We start from the raw sequence: 22,300 nt of genomic DNA, 5'->3' as shown, positions 1-22,300 counted from the left end.
TCCATACATGACCACTGGAAAAACCATAGCCTTGACTAGATGGACCTTTGTTGGCAGAGTAATGTCTCTGCTTTTTAATATGCTGTCTAGGTTGGTCATAACTTTCCTTCCAAGGAGTAAGCATCTTTTAATTTCATGGCTGCAATGACTATCTGCAATGATTTTGGAGCCCAAAAAAATAAAGTCTGACACTGTTTCCACTGTTTCCCTATCTATATGCCATGAGGTGATGGGACCAGATGCCATGATCTTAGTTTTCTGAATGTTGAGCTTTAAGCCAACTTTTTCACTCTCCTCCTTCACTTTCATCAAGAGGCTTTTTAGTTCCTCTTGACTTTCTGCCATAGAGGGGTTTCATCTGCACATTTGAGGTTATTGATATTTCTCCCAGAAATCTTGATTCCAGCTTGTGCTTCATCCAGCCCAGTGTTTCTCATGATGTACTCTGCATATAAGTTAAATAAGCAGGGTGACAATATACAGCCATGACGTACTCCTTTTCCTATTTGGAATCAGTCTGTTGCTTCCTGACCTGCATACAGGTTTCTCAGGAGGCAGGTCAGGTGGTCTGGTATTCCCATCTCTCTCAGAATTTTCCACAGTTTATTGTGATCCACACAGTCAAAGGCTTTGGCATAGTCAATAAAGCAGAAATAGATGTTTTTCTGGAACTCTCTTGCTTTTTCTATGATCCAGCGGATGTTGGCAATTTGATCTGTGGTTCCTCTGCCTTTTTTAAAACCAGCTTGAACATCTGGAAGTTCACGGTTCATGTATTGCTGAAGCCCGACTTGGAGAATTTTGAGCATTACTTTACTAGTGTGTGAGATGAGTGCAATTGTGTGGTAGTTTGAGCATTCTTTGGGATTGCCTATCTTTGGGATTGGAATGAAAACTGACCTTTTCCAGTCCTGTGGCCACTGCTGAGTTTTCCAAATTTGCTGGCATATTGAGTATAGCACCTTCACAGCATCTTCTTTCAGGATTTGAAATAGCTCAACTGGAATTCCATCACCTCCACTAGCTTTGTTCATAGTGATACATTCTAAGGCCCACTTGACTTCGCATTCCATGATGTCTGGCTCTAGGTGAGTGATCACACCATCGTGATTATCTGGATCATGAAGATCTTTTTTGTACAATCCTTCTGTGTATTCTTGCCACCTCTTCTTAATGTCTTCTGCTTCTGTTAGGTCCATACCATTTCTATCCTTTATCAAACTCATCTTTGCATGGAATGTTCCCTTGGTATCTCTAATTTTCTTGAAGAGATCTCTAGTCTTTCCCATTCTGTTGTCTTCCTCTATTTCTTTGCATTGATCGCTGAGGAAGGCTTTCTTAACTCTCCTTGCTGTTCTTTGGAACTGCATTCAAATGGGAATATCTTTCCTTTTCTCCTTTGCTTTTCGCTTCTCTTCTTTCACAGCTATTTTTAAGGCCTCCTTGGACAATCATTTTGGCTTTTTGCATTTTTTTTCCATGGGATGGTCTTGATCCCTGTCTCCTGTACAATGTCACAAACCTCCGTCCATAGTTCATCAGGCACTCTGTCTATCAGATCTAGTCCCTTAAATCTATTTCTCACTTCCATTGTATAGTCATAAGGGATTTGATTTAGGTCATACCTGAATGGTCTCATGGTTTTCCCTACTTTCTTCAATTTAAGTCTGAATTTGGCAATGAGGAGTTCATGATCTGAGCCACAGTCAGCTCCCGGTCTTGTTTTTGCTGCTTGTATAGAGCTTCTCCATCTTTGTCTGCAAAGAATATAATCAGTCTGATTTCGGTGTTGATCATCTGGTGATGTCCACGTTTAGAGTCTTCTCTTGTATTGTTGGAAGAGGGTGTTTGCTATGACCAGTGCGTTTTCTTGGCAAAACTCTATTAGCCTTTGCCCTGCTTCATTCCGTACTCGGAAGGCCAAATTTGCCGGTTACTCCAGGTGTTTCTTGAGTTCCTACTTTTGCATTCCAGTCCCCTATAATGAAAAGACGAGCTATTGGTTGAAAGCTTAACCAATCCCAATTGTATTCTTAACAAGAAAGCTTTAGAAAGTCTTTAGATGTGGGGAGTGGAGTACAGGACAGTGGATAAGGGTATGAGTGAGATCATCTGTAGTACCTTTCAGATGTTGTATTTGGTGAAAAGCCACTGCACTACTTGAGAAAGGAAGAGAGCAACACAGTTAAAGTGGTCAGTGACCGACACAAGCCTGCTAGTGATGCTCAGAGCAAGCTGGCTGAGGGTGGCGTGAGTGGCTGGAAGTGGGTGAAGGAATAGATGTGATGCTTTAGCAAGAGATGGCCAGGGTATTGGTCAAGGAAGTGACTGTAGGACCACACGGGTGCAGACAGAAATGTTCTGGCAGAAAGTTGGACTTAGGTATTTAGGGATGAATGACTTGCCGAGTCAAGACTTGCCAAACAAGTTTGTTTAACACAAGTTGAAGAAGCCCTTTACTTAAAACTCTGGAGTAGGGCGATAGGAAAATTAGCTGTTGAGAAGTTTATCACTCATTTTGGCCTTCATCAAAAAAATTGTCTTGCTGCTTTCTTTAGTTCAGTCACTCAGTCATGTCTGACTCTTTGCGAACCCATGAACTGTAGCACACCAGGCTTCCCTGTCCTTCACCAACTCCCAGAGCTTGCTCAAACTCATGTCCATTGAGTTGGTGATGCCATTTAATCATCTCATCGTCTGTCTTCCCCTTCTCCTCCTGCCCCCAGTCTTTCCCAGCATCAAGGGTCTTTTCCAGTGAGTCAGTTCTTCGAATCAGGTGGCCAAAGTGTTGGAGCTTTTAGGACTGATTTCCTTTAGGATTGACTGGTTTGATCTCCCTGTGGTCCAAGGGACCCTCAAGAGTCTTCTCCAACATCACAGTTCAAAAGCGTCAATTCTTGGACACTCAGGTTTCTTTACGGTCCAACTCTCACATCCATGCATAGATTCTTAGAGTCATTCTGATCATTCTATCAAGCCTCTCAAATAATTTGACATCCTTATATGCAGAAAATTAATTAAATTAATTGGAAGAGGCAAAACTGCCTTATGAAAAGCTCTTTTGTTTGTTTCTAATCTCTGTGAAAATGCTTCCCGTTAAAGTTGTTCTAGTTCTTCAGCCACAGAGTGAAGAATAACTAGGATGCAGTGGCTTCCACTCTACTCCCCTCTCCTCCTCCACCACAACCTTGGGCACTAATACAACATCACTGTTTTGTTTGCTTGCCTCCGCAACAATTCTCCTCCCTTTTCTTAAAATCCTCCATGCCAAGAGGACAATGCAGAGCTTTCTTTCTCGCAATAGATGCTAATTGTGTTCTCAGTTGGGATCTTGCTTCATAGCCGTGATCACTGTGCCATTGTGCTGGGTGGCTGGGTCACAGAAGTCATTGTGCAGAGTAATGAATGCTATTTAGTTGTGATGCCTGGTCGCCTGCATCTGTGGGTGAGAACACGCAGTCACTGTAATCTGGTGAGTGATCAGACTGGTGTGACGTAACATCATCTGTTAAGCAAGTGAGCAGTCACAAAGAGCAGTTGGGTGTTTCTTGTTTCTTTAATATAGAATTGTTAATGAGAAACTTTGAAGGTATGAGACAAACTACATAGTGGGTGTTGCATCTTAACTGCTGTTTCTCAGTGTATCTGGGCCTCAGTTTACGTATCTGGTGGTTTAGGGCAGGGAATACCAGCTCTGCACATCTCTGCTCTGGGCAGGTTGGGAAGGACTCCTTAACCCCCTTAATCCTTGCATGTTGGATAAGGGTCATGACTGGTGTCAACCAGGAACGTGGCTTCCTGGCAGAGTCCAGTTCTTGAAAAGTGTGGATTCTGAAAACGGAATCGCTGAATGCAAATTCCTCAGCTAGTTCGTTCTTCTACATAGGGAACAGGTACTTCTGTAATTGTTCATATGGGATGTACTGTTTCTCAAGAATTCTTGCTGAAGTAACAGGAAGCATTTTGCTCTTGTAAATAACCTTGGTGATATTTTGCAAGGACCTCACCAGCCCCGGGATTGAAGCTCATTAACTTTCTTGCCTGCCCACAGCTTCTTCTTTTCCACCCTGCTGCCCCCCATTTTTGAACACTTTTCAGCTATTTGCTCATTAGCATCGCTCATTAATAGTGTCCTGGGGAGTGCATTTCAGAGCAGTCCTTTTTATACATGTTTCTGCAAGTTTTGTCAAATTTCCAGCAAATATAACCAAGTTACTGCTCAAAGTGAAATCTAATTTATATTTTTAATCTAATTTGTTTTTTATTTCTTCCCTCCTATCCTGCTTTTATATATACTAAATATCCACTTAGTATACATCTAAGGGATTGCTTTTTAGAAAAGTGTTTTTTGACTAGCACAGTACTCCATGAAGAGAGAGGGAGTGATTTTAGATGTGACTTAGGTTTTGTTTGTTTTTTTTTTACAATTTAGAGTGTTTTTATGATCCTGAGGTCCTGGGAATTTTGGAGGAGGGAAATACGTTAATTAGGACATGTGAGATAATGTACAGTTAGATCACCTGCCCATGCAGGTACATTCCTTTTTGTTCCTTGTTTGTTTCTTTAGTCGCTAAGTTGCGTCCGACTCTTCATGACCCCGTGGTCTGTAGCCCGCCCGGCTTCTTTGTCCATGAGGTTTCCCAGGCAAGAAGACTGGAGTGGGTTGCCATTTCCTTTCTTCCTTATTTTATAGTATTAAATTAATAATATGTGTAATCCTACCTTTAAAAGTTACGTATATAACACATTCAATGCAGAAAATTTGGAAAATATTTTTTTATAAAGAAAAAATCCACAGATTATCAATTATCTCTATGCCTGCTATCTAAAATAACTATCAGTAAGTTTTGGTGTATATATACCTTTGTGTTATTTTTATAGATCATTTTTCCATAAAATTTGTTTTGGCCTCAAGCCCATTCAGAAATGTGGTAGTCATTTTAAGTTTCTTCCATAATCCATGAACAAGTTTTCATAAAAATATTTTGATCAACATTTGTTAATATTAAATGGATTGAAAATAAACCTTAGGAAAAAAAATAGGACCATTAACAGTTAATATTAAAAGAACTTTCGGGGTAATTATAAAGATAAATTGCTTTGAGTTTTTCTTTTGACCTTAACATTTTATATTATTAAAACATTTAAGTTTTTGTGCAGAAATAGAAAAACAGAAAACATTCATAATGAGGAAATTAAAGACAAATTTTCATTGTTATTTAGACATACTGACTGTAATCAAGGTGCTACTGATTGATTTGTTCTTAATGGTGGTAGAAATAGGACCCTTCTTCACAAATAGCCCACTTTTACATGTCTTTCCCTAAGATGGATGAGAGGCAGTTAAGAGTGGAAAGTTGCTTTGTCTCTTCCTTTTTTAGCCCCTCCCCTTCCTCCCTCTGACCAGTCCGCGTTTGCCTCTGCATAGCTAACTGCTGCTGTTTGTTTTCTGCTTCCGTGACAGTCAGCCGATGGCGAAGTCTCTTCCCTTCAAATGTCTCACTGGCTTTTCCTTATAGTCCTGTGGCGAGACTCAGCCCTTATAGCAATGGCATTAATACTCCCAGCTTCTCTAAAACCTCAAATAAAGCAATACTAACACCTGAAAGAACAGGTAATATTTCAACTTCTTGATTAGCTGCTTGCTTTGTGAATCGGTCACCAAACACAGCTTAAAAAATAATCCACTTTTCATTGAAAAGCTTGAGGGTAATCTTTTCACGATGGGGAGTTTGCTGTGCGCCTACTTGGGGTATGAAAAAGGCTAGCATTAATTTATACTTAAAGATCATTAATCTCTTCATTGTGTATAGCAGGCAGCTTTCCCTCCTTATCAAATGTATATATTACATATATGTATTTCCAAATGTGCTTTTAAAATTAAATGTCAAACAAAATAGAGGTACTTTCACTATGGTTGAAGATTATAAGACTTTTATATCTTGTTTAAAAACTTTTTGATAGCTTTTAAAGTCAGGGTTATATAGAAAGAATAGTCATAGTAGCTTTTTATGTGATGGCCGTCTCAACATTTCCTTCATTGTTTGAGCACTGGTGTGATTCCATTCTTATAATTTTCTCTCTTGGGTCCTTTCTTCCTTGGTTGTTGTATCTCAAGTCACTACTTACTTTCACGAGTGACTCCTGGTCTCCTGTGATGACTCTGTCATCATAGACGGAGTGATAAAGATTTATGACGGTTTTGTATGTGCTTTTGTGTGGACGTGTGCCTTTTATGTGTGATATTCTTATCCATGTATCACACTGCTGTTTGCACCTGTTTAAAAACTGTACCAGATTAAAATTTATTGTAAACTATATAATCCATTATTACCAGTGAGAAGCATGTCTGATTATTAATTGGAAGTGTATAGCATGTGCATCTTAATACCTGTAGGTATATACTTAAGCTAATGGGATGCAGGTTTAGCATTATTGATTTTTCTTGCCTTATGGTGGTAAAAAAAAAAAACACATAACATGAAATCCACTGAAATCTACCTTCTTGACAGTTTTTTTGTGGTGTACAGCAGAGAGTGGTTTTTTGAACTATGAAAACTCAATTTGAAAAAAAAACCCAGAAAATGAGTGGTTTTGTGTATATGAATTACAAACATGTGAAAACATGCATATTGTCTGGCCATTGTCTTGTCATAGTGGTGTGCTGGTCATTTTTTGGTGACTTATGAAAACAGGGAAAGTACAGAGGAGTCTTTTTTTTTTTTTTTTTTTTTATCCGTCAGCCACTCTATATGTCCTTTGAGTGGAGAATGCCTTGATTTGCTGAGTGTTGATGTGTGAACTGTGAAGCACATTCAGATAGCAGTTCTTCAGAGTTAATAACGAACACGTTCCCTCGTTTTCAGGTCACACACCCAGGGGCTCCCCTCTCAGTCCCCAGTCGTCCATAGACAGCGAACTGAGTACTTCCGAGCTGGAAGACGATTCTATCTCCATGGGATACAAGTTACAGGACCTCACAGATGTTCAGATCATGGCTCGTCTGCAAGAAGAAAGTATGTTCTTTTTAAACTAGAAAATGTGTTAAACTAGAGGCTTCTACTTGAAATCTGAGATTTCAGGCATTTCTCCCCCAGGTAATGGGCAAACAGTTCTGTTCTTTCTCTTATACCATCCTACTCTGGAGGTGGAGCAGTTAATTAAGTGCTTCTCAGTCTCATGACCACTGTAAAGTATTAGATATACTCCAGCCAAAACACGTGGATGTGAAAACATTGCCAGTGTAGCCACCGTGGAAACAGTTTGCCAGTTTCTTAGAGAAACTTCCGTTCCTATAAGGCCCAGCACATCATATTCTTGGGCATTTATCCTAGAGTGATGGAAACTTGTGTTCAAAAACACAAAAGCATGTACATGAATGTTCACAGCAGCTTTTATTTATAATAATAGCTAAAAACCAGAATGATCTCTGATGTCCTTCAGTAATAAATTGTCAGTCAAGCTGTGGTACCTCCATACTGTGGAGTACTACTCAGCAAGGAAAAAGAAGGAATTTTGATGGACATACCATCTTGGGTGTGTCTCCAGGGAATTATGCTGAGTGAAAAAGATGCCGCAGGTTGCATACAGTATAATTCCCTTTAGATAACATTTTAGAAATGGATGGCATAGTAGTGGCTGTTGGGCTCAGGGACTTGGTGTGGGCTCTCAGGAGGGAGGTGGGCATGGTTATAAGAGGGCGGCATGAGGGGTTTGGGGAGCTGCGGCATTTTTGACTGTGGTGGTAGGTATACCAGTCTACAGGTGATCAAATTGTTTAGGATGTAATACTGACACTTGTACATATATATATATAAATAATACTGGGAAAATCTAAATCAGATGGTTTGTATAACTGCCAGCATTTTAGTTGTCCTTTTATTCTATGATTTTGCACAATGATACCATCAAGGGAAAGTGGGCAAAGTGCATACAAAAAAAAAAAACTCTCTTATTCCCAAGAACTACATGTGAGTGTGCAGTTATCTTAATAAAAATTCAACTAAAAATGCCTTCTCAGATGCAAACTTTTATATATAGAGAGAGTGGATAAACAACAAGGTCCTGCTGTATAGTAGAGGGAACTATCTCAGTATCCTGGGACGGACCATAATGGAAAAGAATATGCAAAAGAGTGTATATATGCATGTGTAACTGAATCACTTTGCCATGCAGCAGAAATTAACAAAACATTGAAAGTTAACTATATTTTAATAAAAAACATACACTTCTCAAAATAGATAATTATGGAAGAGGAGTTAATTAGAAATGGGACAGTTTAGGGGATAATTGGAAATGGTTGTACAATAAAGTTACAACAAATAATCTGAGAGTGAACGACTTCCATGGTACTAATGGTATCAAAAAGCGAAAGAAGATGTAGATCACAGAACTGGGCTAAGCTTATTTTGGAGATAGCTTCTCCGGCCAACATAAATAGAAATAGCCAAGTATCATTTGAGCAAAACAGTTTTCCTGCTTTTAGAATTGGGCAAGGCTACTGTGAGAAACACCGTATTGCTTGTGCAGGATTAAATAAGATAACATTTTGAGAGGAGAAGTGATTTTTTATATTTTGTAACAGTAAACTGACTGTAACTCTTTCTAAAATACAGGTAGCTGAGAGATGCGATGTCAGCCTCAGAAATTAAGTAGTCAGGCACAGACCACTTTAAAAAAAGTTGTGAATTGGCAATGAGATAAATAAGTAGAGACTTGCAGGTTGACTGTTTTTAGATGACTGTCATTGAAGATGACCCCAAACTACTGAAATTTTGAAGTGTCAGCATGCTTTGAAAAAGGTAATATTAGTAACATAAAGAACAAGAGAAGTGACCTTGTTAAGAAAATATTGTGCCTTAGGTTTTGAACTTTCCTTTGACTTTGAAAGCTGGGGTGGGGAGCAGGAGGACCTCCTACCTGGGCAGAGAGTTGATTCTTGCAATTGTCTAACTCACAGTTAATACTCCTAATGATGATGAATAGGTTTTCCTAAGCAGCCTTCCTAAGCATCTCTCCAGATTTCGTCAGGAATTGCTTCGGGATATTGACAGACCCTGATTGATGACCTGGAGCCATGTATTTAATCACCCCTGGAATTAGGGCAGTTGTTTTTTTTTTTTCCCCCTAAAACAGGATAGTCTAGTATTATCTGTCTGGTAAGTAAATATGTCTGTCTTCTTGGGATTTAATAAACTAAGAACAATCCAGTGGGTCTCCATTTGAACCGTGCTTGGTATGAATTTTCCTGCAATATTTGATGAACTAGAACTCAATAATTAAGCCAAACTGAAATGCCTCCTAAGGTAATAGTATTTCTTGTTGTTCTCACAGGTCTCAGGCAAGATTACGCTTCTACTTCAGCATCCGTGTCGAGACACAGTTCCACTGTGTCGCTGAGTTCAGGAAAAAAAGGGACATGTAGTGATCAAGAATATGATCGATTCAGCCTGGAGGACGAGGAGGAATTTGATCATCTGCCACCACCTCAGCCCCGTCTTCCAAGATGTTCCCCTTTCCAAAGAGGAATACCCCACTCACAGACTTTCTCCAGCATTCGGGAGTGTAGGAGGAGCCCCAGTTCCCAGTATTTTCCTTCGAATAATTACCAGCAGCAACAGTACTATTCACCTCAAGTCCAGACTCCAGATCAGCAGCCAAATAGGACCAATGGAGGAGGTAGGTTGTATGCCGCTTTGGTATCTGGTATGCTTAGATCTTTCGTTGTGTGGCGAAGAAATGGGTTTAAAGGTCAGTATAAATAATGGGTAAATGTTTCCGAGATGAACTTAATTTTAAGTATAGCCTCAAGACCTTACCAGTTCAGTTGGTGTACACTTAAGTCTCTAATTGATCAGCTTCTGATTATGTGTCCGAGACTTAGAGATCTACAGCTTCAAGAAAACCTGTGTGATGTAACAGATGGAGTCAGAAATGGGAAGCACCTTTATGTTGCGCCTGGTACAGGTGTAGTGCGGCAGGGTTGCGTGAGTTGAGGGTCTCAGGGAGAGCTTCAGAGAGCTGGAGGCACAGGCCTCCACCCCCCCTTGTCTTTCTCAATACCCCGCATCTCTCCCCGCCTGCCTCTGGCTCAGAGCGATGGGTGGTGAGCCGGGACGACGGGGCTTGGCCAGGATGCTGCTCGTACATGTGGAGACCTAGTGGGTGCTGGGGTGTGTCTTTCCCCTGACTCCTCGACATCTCGAGTTAAGGTCTGCACAGCAGTGCGGATGTGGAGGCTGAGGTTGTGTGTGGTAACAGCGAGGCGATGTGTCCTGATGTCAACACAGAGGGTGGGAATATATGTTACCCTCTTTTGTATTTTTTTTCCTACCTCCCTCTTCACCATTTATCTTCCTTCTCCACTCCCAGGAGTTATAGATCATGACTTCCAAGAACTATATGGGGAATAATCGTGTGATATTTTAGCCTGGTATGTTTTTACAGTAATGATCAGTCTGACCCTCACACACAAATCCTGAAGCGTATGGAGAGACAAACCATATTTATAAACTAATATTTTTGAATTATTATGTAGCACCATTTCTCACACCTGGGCCCAAAAATGATCATTTAAGGAAGTTATTTAAAAATATTGCAAGGGCAGATACAAATTGTGCTAGTCACCACCTGCTAGCATGTACTAAGTTTTTACTTTCTCTTCCTCTGTACTTGTAATTATTCATGCTAATTGAGAGATCATTTGAACATATTTAAGGTTTAATAGTTAGCACTTATCTCTGCCTAATACTTGCAGATTTCAAATCTAAAAGAAAACAGTGGCAGGTGAAGTGACTGCCACTGATGACCAATTTATTAAAGCTCATAATGTCAAAGACAGTAACTACCGAATCATTAAAACTGCGGGAGCGAGCACCCAGAGTTGTTCCCATGAAGGGTTTTTTTTTTTTTTTTGGTCACATCCTGCCTGTCCAGCAGATGCGCCCTCTGCATCTTGATTAGTATTGCCAGTGGGATCATTGTTCCCCCTTAGAAAAGTGGTGTTAACTTACATTCAACACCATTATGAAAAGGATTAGGTTTACCTAAACCTGTGTTACGATGGTTCCTATTAGGAAAATGGAAACATAACTCAGCCTCGTGCCTGACTGTGGTAGTTTTGTTTCTCTCAAAGGGCTGGTCTCCACATGCAAAGGAAATGGAAGATAACAGCAGTTCTCTGGATTGAACTTCTGGCTAATCAGCTTGATGGCTGAGCACACAGCTCTGAAGGCTGGTAGATGCTGAGTTGCCAGCCTGGCTTACCACTTACACCTTTCCCCGTCTTCCCATGTCTCTGAGTTTTCATTCTAAATGCAGACAAGTAACATCCCTTTCTTAGAAAACTCAGATATAATTGGACATCAAGTCATCTGGTATACGTTCTCCTTCATTTAACATGTAATCCTTTAACCTAAGTTTGTTATAAGGAATCAATGAAATGATGACTGTTTCGCCTGAAACAAAAATTGCTGAAAAAGTTTAAAGTGCCAAAAAGTAAAGGCTGTATCCTCATCTCCACTTTTTTTTTTAACTTTTACTGATATGGCTCAGATATCTGAACCTTCATTTGCTACCACAGTATTATTTAAACAAAACTGTAGAATGAGAGTTGTAACTTGAAAACAAATCTATCAATTATTTTTCTAAATTATTAAAATAATATAGATGGAAGAAAATAATTGTTATATTACTGATCCAATTTAATTAAAAATAAAACAGAAATGTGTGTTAATACTTAACTGTTTCCATAGCTCCTACACTGCCTGGGTTCAAAAGGGAGGGCTCTTCAAAGTCCTTGGAATATTTCTGGGGCTCCTGGGATTAAAAGGAGCACACAGTAGTCCCTCCTTACCTGTGACTTCGGCTGCCCATGGTCATCTGCAGTCTGAAAATGTTAAATGGAAAATTCCAGACATACACAGTTGTAAGTTTTAAAGTGGGCGTTGTCCTGAGTACTGTGAGGCAGTCTTGTGCCTTGCTGCTGTGTCCCAGCTGGGACACGAGTCAGCCTTTGTCAGGCGTATCCAGGCTCTGTATGCTGCCTGCCTGGCATCCCTGTGTGGGAAGAACGTCCTATATATAATGCTCACTGTATGTGTTAGTCACTCAGTCCTGTCTGACTCTCTGCGACTCCATGACTGTAGCCCGCCAGACTCCTCCGTCCATGGGCTCCTCCAGGCAATACTGGAGTGGGTTGCCATTCCCTTCTCCAGGGGATCTTCCCAACCCAGGGATCGAATCTGGGTCTCCTGCACTGCAGGCATACACTTTACCATCTGAGCCAGCAGGGAAGCTTTATAAAGTTCAGTACTATGTATTAATACTGTTGATGGATTCGGGCGTTCCCGAGGGTCTTGAAACGTATCACCTGCTGATAAGGAAGGGAGAGACTGCTGTATTTGGAATAGTTTGCTAGGTGCGATAAACGATGAAATCTTACAGGACATTTGCTGACTGTAATTTTTAGGATTTGGCGGGGGAGGAGGGTGATCAGCGACATGGTGGTGTTAGCCTGAGGACCTGTATTGACGGGAAGGCTAGATTTAGATGTTTGGTGGGTAACTGGCTGCTGCCTTTATTCCTTAATGGATCCCTAAAGATGGATAATAGAAGGAAAGATTGAGGAACAATGGTCTAGACTATAATCCCACTGAGAATTGGAAACTCACCTGCCTAACACACTGTATACCATGAGTGAGTGAAAATTGCTCAGTCGTGTCTGACCCTTTGTGACCCCACGCACTATACAGTCCATGGAATTTTCCAGCTCAGAATGGGGAATGGGTAGCCGTTCCCTTCTCCAGGGGGTCTTCACAACCCAGGGATCGAACCCAGGTCTCCCACATTGCAGGCACATTCTTTACCAGCTGACCCATAAGGGAAGCCCACTGTATAGCATAAATATGCATTCATTCATTCATTCCACAAAGTGAGGAATGGTGTCCAAGAGGAAGGACCAGCATGCTTACGGATGCAGGAACGTGTGAAGTATTTGGAAGCTCCGTGGTTCACTCTGGTTGGTGAGCAGGCTGTGAGGCAGGGGCAGGAGGTGAGGGTGGAGAGGTCTGCAGGGACCACACCTTGGAAGGGCCTTTGCTCAGCCCAGGAGCTTGGGCTTTCAGAGGAAGGGGCGTGATCGGAGGGTTTTAGGAAGCGGCTGGAAGTCACCAGCTGTATGGAAGGTGGGGAGAGGAACAGACGGTGCACAGAAACCCGTTAAGAGGATTTTGTGAAAGTGTGGGTGACACATACTGAGGTCTCTGCTCGGGAGGTAGAGGGAGATGTGGTAACTACCTACGAGGCAGAATTGACAGGACTTGGAGCTGAGGAGGAAGGGAGGGGAAACTTGGAAGATTACACCCCTTTTTAGATTAGGTGACTTCAGGGATCTAAGTGATGTGGATGGAGCTGTGTGTGTGTGAAGGGGAGAAAAAGGAATCAGGTTTGTCCTTGAATGGGTTTTTGCTTAGTATTCAAATATATCTGTTTTCTGAGCTTGAATGACCCAATACATATACGTTAGTTTGGCGGGCATGGTGTTAATTAAGAGAAAACTGTCTACTTTGTAGAGGTACAGCCTTGTGTGTGCATCCATGCCAAGTTGCTTCGTGGCTGAATTAAAATTCATCAAGGTCTGTGCGTGGCTTACTCTCTGCTGCCTCTTAGCGGTAGAAGGTGTATTCAGCAAGAAGAAGAAGGGGAAGTGTTTGAAGTCTCTGAAGGTTTGGTGGCATACTCATGACCCTTAAAACTTGGCAGAAGTTAATGTGATCATGTTGATGTGATGAGTGGCTATCTCAAAACATCTCAAGTTAGAATTTTAAGAATTTCTTCCTTTTTGATGCTCTAGCAAAAGTTTCAGTAATCGTTGGTTTGACACCTCTAGGTGTTTTGTTTTTTTTTTTAACTAACATGTAACAATTTCTAGGTTTTTTTATGTTAATGGCTATAAGATTATTGTCTAACCTCATTTCAATATAATTTTATCTAAGAACAGACAGCTAATTGACTAACTAATCCCTCCCTCTTTTATAGAACAGATGCTTTCCATTAACTGTTTGGTGGAGCCTTTTTGAAGATATTAAGTGTCTCCCTATACGAGGGGTAATCAGTTAGCTTCTTAGAGTTCATAACACACATGATAATCTGTTTGTCATTGAACAAAATATGATTTCTCTTTGTATTTACTTTTAAAATCTAATGTCTTAATCAGCATAAAAGTAGCGATTCTTTTTTTAACACAGTAAAATACTTTTCTAGACAAGCTCCGAAGAAGTATGCCTAACCTAGCTCGGATGCCAAGTACAACCACTGTTAGTAGCAACGGGAGTTCTCCAGTCACCGTGCGGAATAGTCAGAGTTTTGACTCAAGCTTGCATGGAGCTGCAAATGGAATTTCAAGAATACAGTCTTGTAGTAAGTATGACAGTTTTTTTGGTATTTCTTAATTAGTTGTAACACCATTTGGAACATACCTTACTATTTCATTTTTCTTTCTTTCTCTGAACACTACAGGAAACTTTTCTCCTTGTGACTTTTATTTTGTATTTCACCATTAAGTAGTATTTTCACCAGTGCATATGTTACCAATTAATAATTAGCAAATTATATGTTAGCCTTTATACCTAAGGATGGAAGTAAAAGCCCTGAAAGGTGATCTCTCTGCTCATCATACAGAAATGTTCCCTGTGCAGTCCTGCCTCTTTCTAGCTATGCGCTTGATGTGTTTACTCGGAGGAGAGCACAGCTGTTCTGTCCAGCTCCTACTGTGGTCTTGTTTTGCGTCAGTCCGTAGCTTTCCTGGGGCAAATGAAGTTCTGTTTCCGTGCGGCTGAAGAGTAGGGTTCACCTGCTTCATTGCAGTTTGCCCGCAGTCTTTCATTGTCTGTATGTTTTACCAGTGACGAGCAGCGTGGTGAGAGTACAATCTAGCATTTTTGTGTCCTCACTTCGTGTGGGGATGTCGTGGCCCCAGGTTCCCCGCCCCCCACTCATGCTGCCTGTGTGGGTAGTTGGGGCTAAGTCCAAGACTGACCGCTGGGAGGCAGCTTCAAGGCCACAGGCCCAGTATTGATACGCCCAGACCTGCAGGCCAAGTGTGTGGCCAGGTGCCGCCAACCAGACGTCTTCAGGTTGCACCCAGCAGACCCCGTGGAGCCCCTGAGAGACCCCGGCTGCCTCCAGCACGTGCTGAGGGTGGGTCAGGATTGTGGTTGCCGCCTGTGCCGTTCACTGTCACACTTACTGCCGCGTCTGTCTTCCATCCTAGCTTACTGGCTCGCCCTGGGCGTGGACCGTGGTTCCTCTGACTTTCTGTCCCCAGCACCTGACTTGCTGCTGGGCACATTGAGCTCTCAGGAGCTGTTTGAGCGAATGTATAAATGAATGCTGTAGGGCTGGATCTTAGGGCTTCATCTGTTAACATTTGAATTAAAGGCTTGTGTAAAGACACAGAAGATAGCTAGGAGCTAATGGTGGGGAACGGAGGACTGCTTTCTAGTTTTCTGTCAGGAGGTTAGGACAGATGGCCAAACACATCATGATGAAATTTAACTGAGAGAAAAGTTCTGTGCTTGAGTATAAAAGTCAACAGTATCAACAGAGAAGGGGAAAATACAGTAGTGACAGTAGCAAACAGGGTAACGATTAGGAGTTTTTGTGAACTCTTCATTCATTGCGGATCAGTAGCACAGTCTGAGTGCCAGAAAAATGTACGTAACCCAAAATAGGACATACCCTACAAACAATGGAAAGTCTTGATGGAAGTCCTGAAAAAATGATGAGAGCATGTCAAAAGGATATAGGAAACAACTTGATGAAACTACCAGAGACCAAACTTGCAACAGATTGAGCCACAGAATAAATGATTATATTAAAAGATTATAACCCATAGATTAAAATAAATAATCATAGGTTCATACTTAGTTGAATAAATAAATGGAGTAGAGGGGAAATTCTCCTTTATAGAAGAATTGCAATTAATAAACATAAAGAAATGAAGAAAATAGAAAAATCATTGTGTATAACTCAAGCATAACAATGAGAGAAAAACAAACGAACTTGAGTGCTACTGTGTAAGAGGAGGTTAGTCATGAACTTGTTTCAGATCTCAGGACTCTGTTCTCATTGACTTTCATCCCTAAGCGAATATCCTTTGTATATCACGAGTGTATATAAACATTGTGCATGTATATAAACATCATGTCTGTGTATCATGAAGAGCTAGTTCTGGACTGGTGTGCCTTCTGGAGTGAACAAAGTGAGCAGAGAAAGTGGAGAGACAGCATGATACAGAGGGAAGACACTAGGTTTGCAGTCAACAGCTTGAGTCTGGGTCTTGTCTAAGTCATAAGTTTATGGGAAACTATCCTTTCTGATCCTTGCTTTCTCATTTGTAAAATTAGGATTGTGTCTATTAATCTTGACTAGTTTCTATTATTTCTTTTTAAACTCAATGTAGTTATCTATCTTGTGTGTAGGAGAGTTAATGTGACTAATAGGCCTGCCTTCCTGAAATAACTCTTCTGGAGTTTCATTTTAAATGATACACTTTTTGAACTTTCATTTAATCTGTAGATAAATTTTAGAATTGGTATCTTAACAATATTAGTTTTCTAATTCACTAACATGGAATATTCCATTTACTTAGATCTTATCTGTCAAAGTTTTGTAGCTTCCTGTGTAGAGGTTTAATACAGTTATAGTTCAGTTTATTCCTAACTATTTTATCTTAAAATGCTTTTATAAGTAGTATTTTTTTCAAATTTTAGTTCACTGATAACTTAGAAATGCAACTGATTTTTTTCTGTTTTGATGTTCTGTTCATCAGCTTTGCTAACTTCATTTATCCTAATAGTTATAAATTTGGAATGTACTTACAATACATCTGAATGCCAACGCATATTCAAGAATGTTCATAAAACCCCAGACTTAGAAGTAATCAAGCTTTGCATCATCAGGAGAGTGGATTTTAACATACATCCCATGGAATACCACACAGCAATGCAAATATATGGATAAATCTCAAAAACATAATGTTGAGTCAAGGAAGCCAGTCAAGGAAGAGAACATACTCTGTAATTCCATTTACACGAAGTTCAAAATAGGAATAACAAATCTGTGGTGATAAAAGTGAAAGTAACAGTCACTTGGGGGGCGTGTTGACTGGGAGAGGACATGGGAGAAGCTGCTGAAGCTCCGGCAGCGTTTGCTGTCTTGATGTGGATATGGTTACATGAGTCTGTTCATGTCACAATTTCACTCTAGGCTTAACATGTGGGTGCCTTTAGCCTGGCGTGCTACAGTCCATGGGGTTGCAGAATTGGATTAGCACAATTTAGCTGCTAAACGATAACACTTTATGTATATTGTGTTTCAGAAGAAACTAGGCCCAGTATGTAGATACTTTTATATGGACGTTTAAAACCCTTTCAGACAGCATCAGCGTCTTTGAACACGACACGTGCAGACAGAGGTAAACGTGCACATGTTCTTTGTCCTCCTAGTTCCGTCCCCAGGACAGCTCCAGCACAGGATCCACAGCGTGGGACATTTCCCAGCGTCAGCGCGGCAGCCTCTTAAAGCCACGGCCTACGTGAGCCCAACCGTCCAGGGCAGCAGTAACGCGCCCTTAGCCAGCAGCTTACAGCTATACTCCAACACGGGGATCCCCACCCCCACCAAAGCTGCAGCTTCCGGCATCATGGGCCGCAGCGCTCTTCCAAGACCTTCACTGGCAATAAATGGGAGTAACCTGCCTCGAAGCAAAATTGCACAGCCTGTCAGAAGGTGAGAGCCTTGGTCCGTTCTTCCTTGTAGCCCCGTTCGTCATCTGCAGTTAGAAGCCGCTCCAGGTACCACCCTGACGTTCCCTCTGTCTAACCCTGGTCGGGTCCTCTGCCCCTTCTGGCCTGACTCGTGACCTTCTGCCCCTGGATTCAATATTTTTCAGTCTTTTTTTGTTTTAATCAGAATGGGCACAAATGATGTTAGGCATGTACACAACACACCCTCCTCCCATGGTCATGATTTAAAAAACATCTTAGTGATATTTAGTTGGGGCTTTATTAGCTTATGTTGGGAACTTTGGTATGTTCCAGGTAGAATTTTTTGAATTCCACATTGCTTGCCGGGCACATGTTCAATGAGCTCACGGTCATGTTATGGCCTTTCTGAAGTGGGTCTGCTGGAGTGTTTTATGGTTAAAAACAATTCCATAAAAGTGAGTTGACAGATTAGATGATGCAGCAATGGAGGCGGTAAATACATACAACTCTTACGAGAAATTAGTATTTGAAGGAGGAGAGGGAGGGGAAGCCATGATGACAGTTTGCAAAGGATGTGGGAACAAGAAATTTTTCTTTGTTTATGCATTAGGTATGTATAGTTTGTATTTTCTGATGCATAATAGGTGCTCAGATCAAAAGCAAATTCAGAAACTTTTGCAAAACAAAAGTAAATAATCTTACTATCCAGATAGAGATCACTTTTGTGTGTGGTTAGTTCAGTGCAGGGCTGTGTTTCATTCATGACTGAATAGAATCACATTGTTTGATGCATATATGTTAACTGTGGACAGTACATTTGTCCTTGGATGTCTGTCTTCAAACTAATCTGGAAAGGCTGTCATTGCCAGATAGAGGGTCTGGTTCCCCAAACTTAGGCAAACATTGGTTTTAACGCTTTTTAAAAATTCGCTGCCAACATAATAGGCAAATCTCTTGATTATTTGTAAGATTGAATACAAATAGAATTACATGAAGACATTTTCAGTGAAGCAACCACTGATATTTTCAGGCCATTTTTCTATCATGTTTATCTTTCTCTGATTTTAAAATGCTCTTACTACACTTTAGGATATTGGTCATTTTCCACTTAGGTTGCACATCTGCCTGTGCACACACAACACTCGTGGCAACGTGCTGAGAACTGGGTTTTCCTGCAGATGGGCATGTTGACGGCCAGAACCACAGGGCACATATGGGAAAGTGCCAGCAGGCTGTCACTGCTGGGGCGGGGGCGGGGAGATCAGAGAGAGGGACGGGACTGGTGGGCTTACTTACAAGCCGTTTCCTTTTTTAATCCCTTCACAGTTTCCTTCAGCCTCCAAAACCTCTGTCTTCACTCAGCACGCTGAGGGATGGAAACTGGAGAGATGGTTGCTACTGATGCAGTTTTCTGTACCCTTGAGGAGCGGGAAAGAGCTGGAAATGAGGGTCAGGTTACCCAGCTGGCTGGGTAACAGTGGGTGTCAGGATATTCTTTCCCTTCTGCATTTTAACACATCTACTGCATTGTTTTTCAATGGACCAGTCACCAGAGACTAATTATTGCACTTAAATATTTGCCTGAGATACTGCAATGTTCACAGATCCACGGTTGCAGTATTGTGAGACTTAGAGCTAGGAAGTTTTTGTAGAACTGATAATGTACCTGAATCCTTTTTGAGAGAATTGAGATGTATCCATAATGCTTTCTTTGCCATCTGAGGTTTTTGTTGTTGTTTTTTTTTAACCTGTTCAGTTTACTTACGTGTTCTAAACATCTTCCCATTACATATTCTGTATTTTAATACATTGCATAATTACAACTAGGTTATATAACATATGCTTTGAAATTTACTTTTTTATAGTTTACAGGAATTTTATTTTTTGTGCCTATTTCTTTTTACACCTATGTGAACCACTATGGAACAACTTAAATTTTGTGCCATAAAAATATTTTTGTGGTAAGGTACTATTTTTTTAGCTCTAGGGATATATCAGCAAAAATCCATCACACAATTGAGACATAATTTTCTGTTGAATGAGCACAATGTAAGCTGAAGCATTGCAAGGAGACAGCCAGACAGCAGCGTGAAATGGGTCTTGTTGTTTTCATTGTTAATTTATTGTCATTCCTGGCTTTCATATTTATAATGGCATCACAAGCTCATTGCACTTAATACCTGCAATGTTTGCTACTGTACCACAATTGATTTTCAATACTTTTACAGAGGATGAAACTGTAACGTTTTATTAACAATGCTTCTGGAAATGAATGCATTTTAAAGCAAATAAATCTTTTTGATAGACCTTTTACAAAATCCATTTGCACTAATGTATGCTTTCTTATGGGATATGACTTAATATTTGTTACTGTGTACACCGCTGTTTTGGAATGTTCAGAAATAAAGACTATTTCGGCAATATCAGGTCATGCATGAATGTGCAGCATAAATGATACCAACCCCACACCTACGTTTCACCGCAATTGTGGAAGTTGCGATGCTCTTGTACAGGTCGGTCAGACCTAAAGTGGGTAGGCAGAGTATTCACATTTGTAAACAACTCTTTCAAATGCTTGGGATAAGAGATGTGAGATTTTAGTTTTGTAGTGGGGTTTGGGTCCCACGTAGGAAGGTCACTAGAACCCAAAGAAGCAGAAACCCATTCCTGGATGAATACTGTCAGTGGAGATGCCAGTATTTTATGGGGGTTGAACTTGAGGTACTTTCTCAGTGTCAGTAAAACAGCAAGGTGTTATTAGTCTACACTTTATTCGCTATATATTGGAAAACTTTTTGCCAAAAGGTGCAATGGAAAAGTTAGGTAAAGGTTTTAATGCGAAGTTTTAAAATAGAGTTTTTCTGAAGTTATTTGAGATTTTTATTTTTAAAAAGTGTGCCTTCCTACATAGTTCCATGGAGAAAAACATTGAAGCTGACTTTTGAATCCAGGTGTATCTGATCTCAGAAGTCTGTTTTTACCACTACTGTGCTCTTCCTATGAACATACATAGTCAAGTCAGTACATTTAATAAAAAATGAGTTTATATTCTACTGAGAAGATGAAAGAATTCAACTCATTTGCAAATCAAATATTTCATTTATATTCAAAAAAGTCTGTTCAGCCCTTGCAGTAAAAACCAAAGATCCCTGCACCTTGGAATTTACATTCCAGTTAGGAGAGAGATACTAAACCACGTACAAGTCAGTAAATTGCAATACGTTAGGTCTTCAGTGCTATGGCAAAAAAGGAAAAGGAGCTGAACATAAGGGGAGTTGAGAGAATGGAGATGGGGAGAGATCACACTATTAAGTGGGGTCATCTGGGTGAATCTCACTAAGAAGTTGACACCTGAACAAAGACTTAGAGATGGAGGGTCAGCCCTAAAGCTATTTCACAGCCTCTTTCACCTGGAATTCTACTGAACACAAAATGATGTTGGTGGTCATTTTCACAATTCTCCCTAGGGTGGTATAGAACATTTATTCTAGATGCATAGAGGAGAATTTAATGTATTACATCAATAGAGGTCCTAGGGTAGAGCTTCTCAAAACGTGGTCCTCACATTAGCAGCATTAGAATCAGCATTTCTTGGAAACTTACTAGAAATGCAGATCTTTAAGCTCATCCCAGACCTATTGACTCAGCCCTCTAGGTGGTTTGAAGAGCCACCTTTGGGAAGAGCTGCTGGAAAGGAGGAAGCCGCCTAGGCGAAGGCTTAGGACAGTGTACATCTCTCTGGGATGTCTGAGGAAGAGCAGAGAGGCCAGTGTGGCTGCAGGCAGAAGGAACGCGAGGGACGTGGGAGACATGAGGTCAGAAAGGAGACAGGGAAAGGCCTGTGGAGGGCATGTGGGCCACAACGAGGCTTTGACTCTGCTCTGGAATGGGAGCTGTTCATGGTTTTGAGCGGCAGCGTTCATGATTTGACTTTTTTAAAGTATCACTCATATTTGGTGGGAGCAGACTAAGAAATGGAGATGCATAAGGATGAACTGTTCAGTCTAGGCAAGAGAGATGATGAGGAGCTAGGCCAGCAGGATAGCAGTGGAGGAGATAAAATGGTCAGATTCAGGCTACCTTTTAAAACTGTAGCTATCAGGATTTTTTTGTGGATTGGATGTACTGTTAGAAACTGAAAGGAAAACTCCAGGTGTTTGGGCTGGCCACTAGAAGGTGGAGTTCCTCCAAAAGAGATGAGGAAGCTGTGGGTGGGGAAGGTTTGAAAACCATGGTTCTCTGGTTGAGCTCACGGACACCCTGTATCTCGCGTGCAGTCCTCACGCTGGGTAATAAACCAGAACTCACACAGGGAAAGGGGTCCCGAGAAGCTCAGTTCTCCAGCACAGAAGGGAACTGTGGTGCTGAGTGGAACTCAGCCAATCTAGCCCAGCTGACATCTGGACTAGTTAGCTGTTGCCACATAACAGGCTTCCGTCGTGGCTCTGTGGTAAAGAATCTGCCTGCCAGTGCAAGACACACAGGTTCCATCGCTGGGTTGGGAACATCCCCTGGAGAAGGAAATGGAACAC

At 41.0% G+C, this 22,300-nt stretch overlaps 1 protein-coding gene across 2 annotated transcripts in view; it reads left to right on the top strand.

The window, feature by feature from the left end:
• SLAIN1 (SLAIN motif family member 1) overlaps window positions 1-20,191 on the top strand; it is a 53,988-nt gene extending 33,797 nt beyond the window's left edge. The window contains exons 3-8 of one of the 2 annotated variants that reach the window (XM_043478167.1): window positions 5,465-5,614; window positions 6,867-7,016; window positions 9,334-9,678; window positions 14,263-14,418; window positions 17,508-17,790; window positions 19,095-20,191. In XM_043478167.1, the coding sequence (XP_043334102.1) occupies window positions 5,465-5,614; window positions 6,867-7,016; window positions 9,334-9,678; window positions 14,263-14,418; window positions 17,508-17,790; window positions 19,095-19,170 (1,160 nt within the window). In that variant the 3' untranslated portion in view covers window positions 19,171-20,191. The remainder of the gene's footprint in view (window positions 1-5,464; window positions 5,615-6,866; window positions 7,017-9,333; window positions 9,679-14,262; window positions 14,419-17,507; window positions 17,791-19,094) is intronic. The other variant, XM_043478169.1, reaches the window with a different exon arrangement.
• The last annotated feature ends 2,109 nt before the right edge of the window (window positions 20,192-22,300 follow it).

The sequence above is a fragment of the Cervus canadensis genome, chromosome 9, assembly GCF_019320065.1.
Source record: "Cervus canadensis isolate Bull #8, Minnesota chromosome 9, ASM1932006v1, whole genome shotgun sequence".
Taxonomy (NCBI): domain Eukaryota; kingdom Metazoa; phylum Chordata; class Mammalia; order Artiodactyla; family Cervidae; genus Cervus; species Cervus canadensis.
Note: the sequence above shows the minus strand (reverse complement) of the source record. Positions and strands in the feature narration are given on the sequence as shown.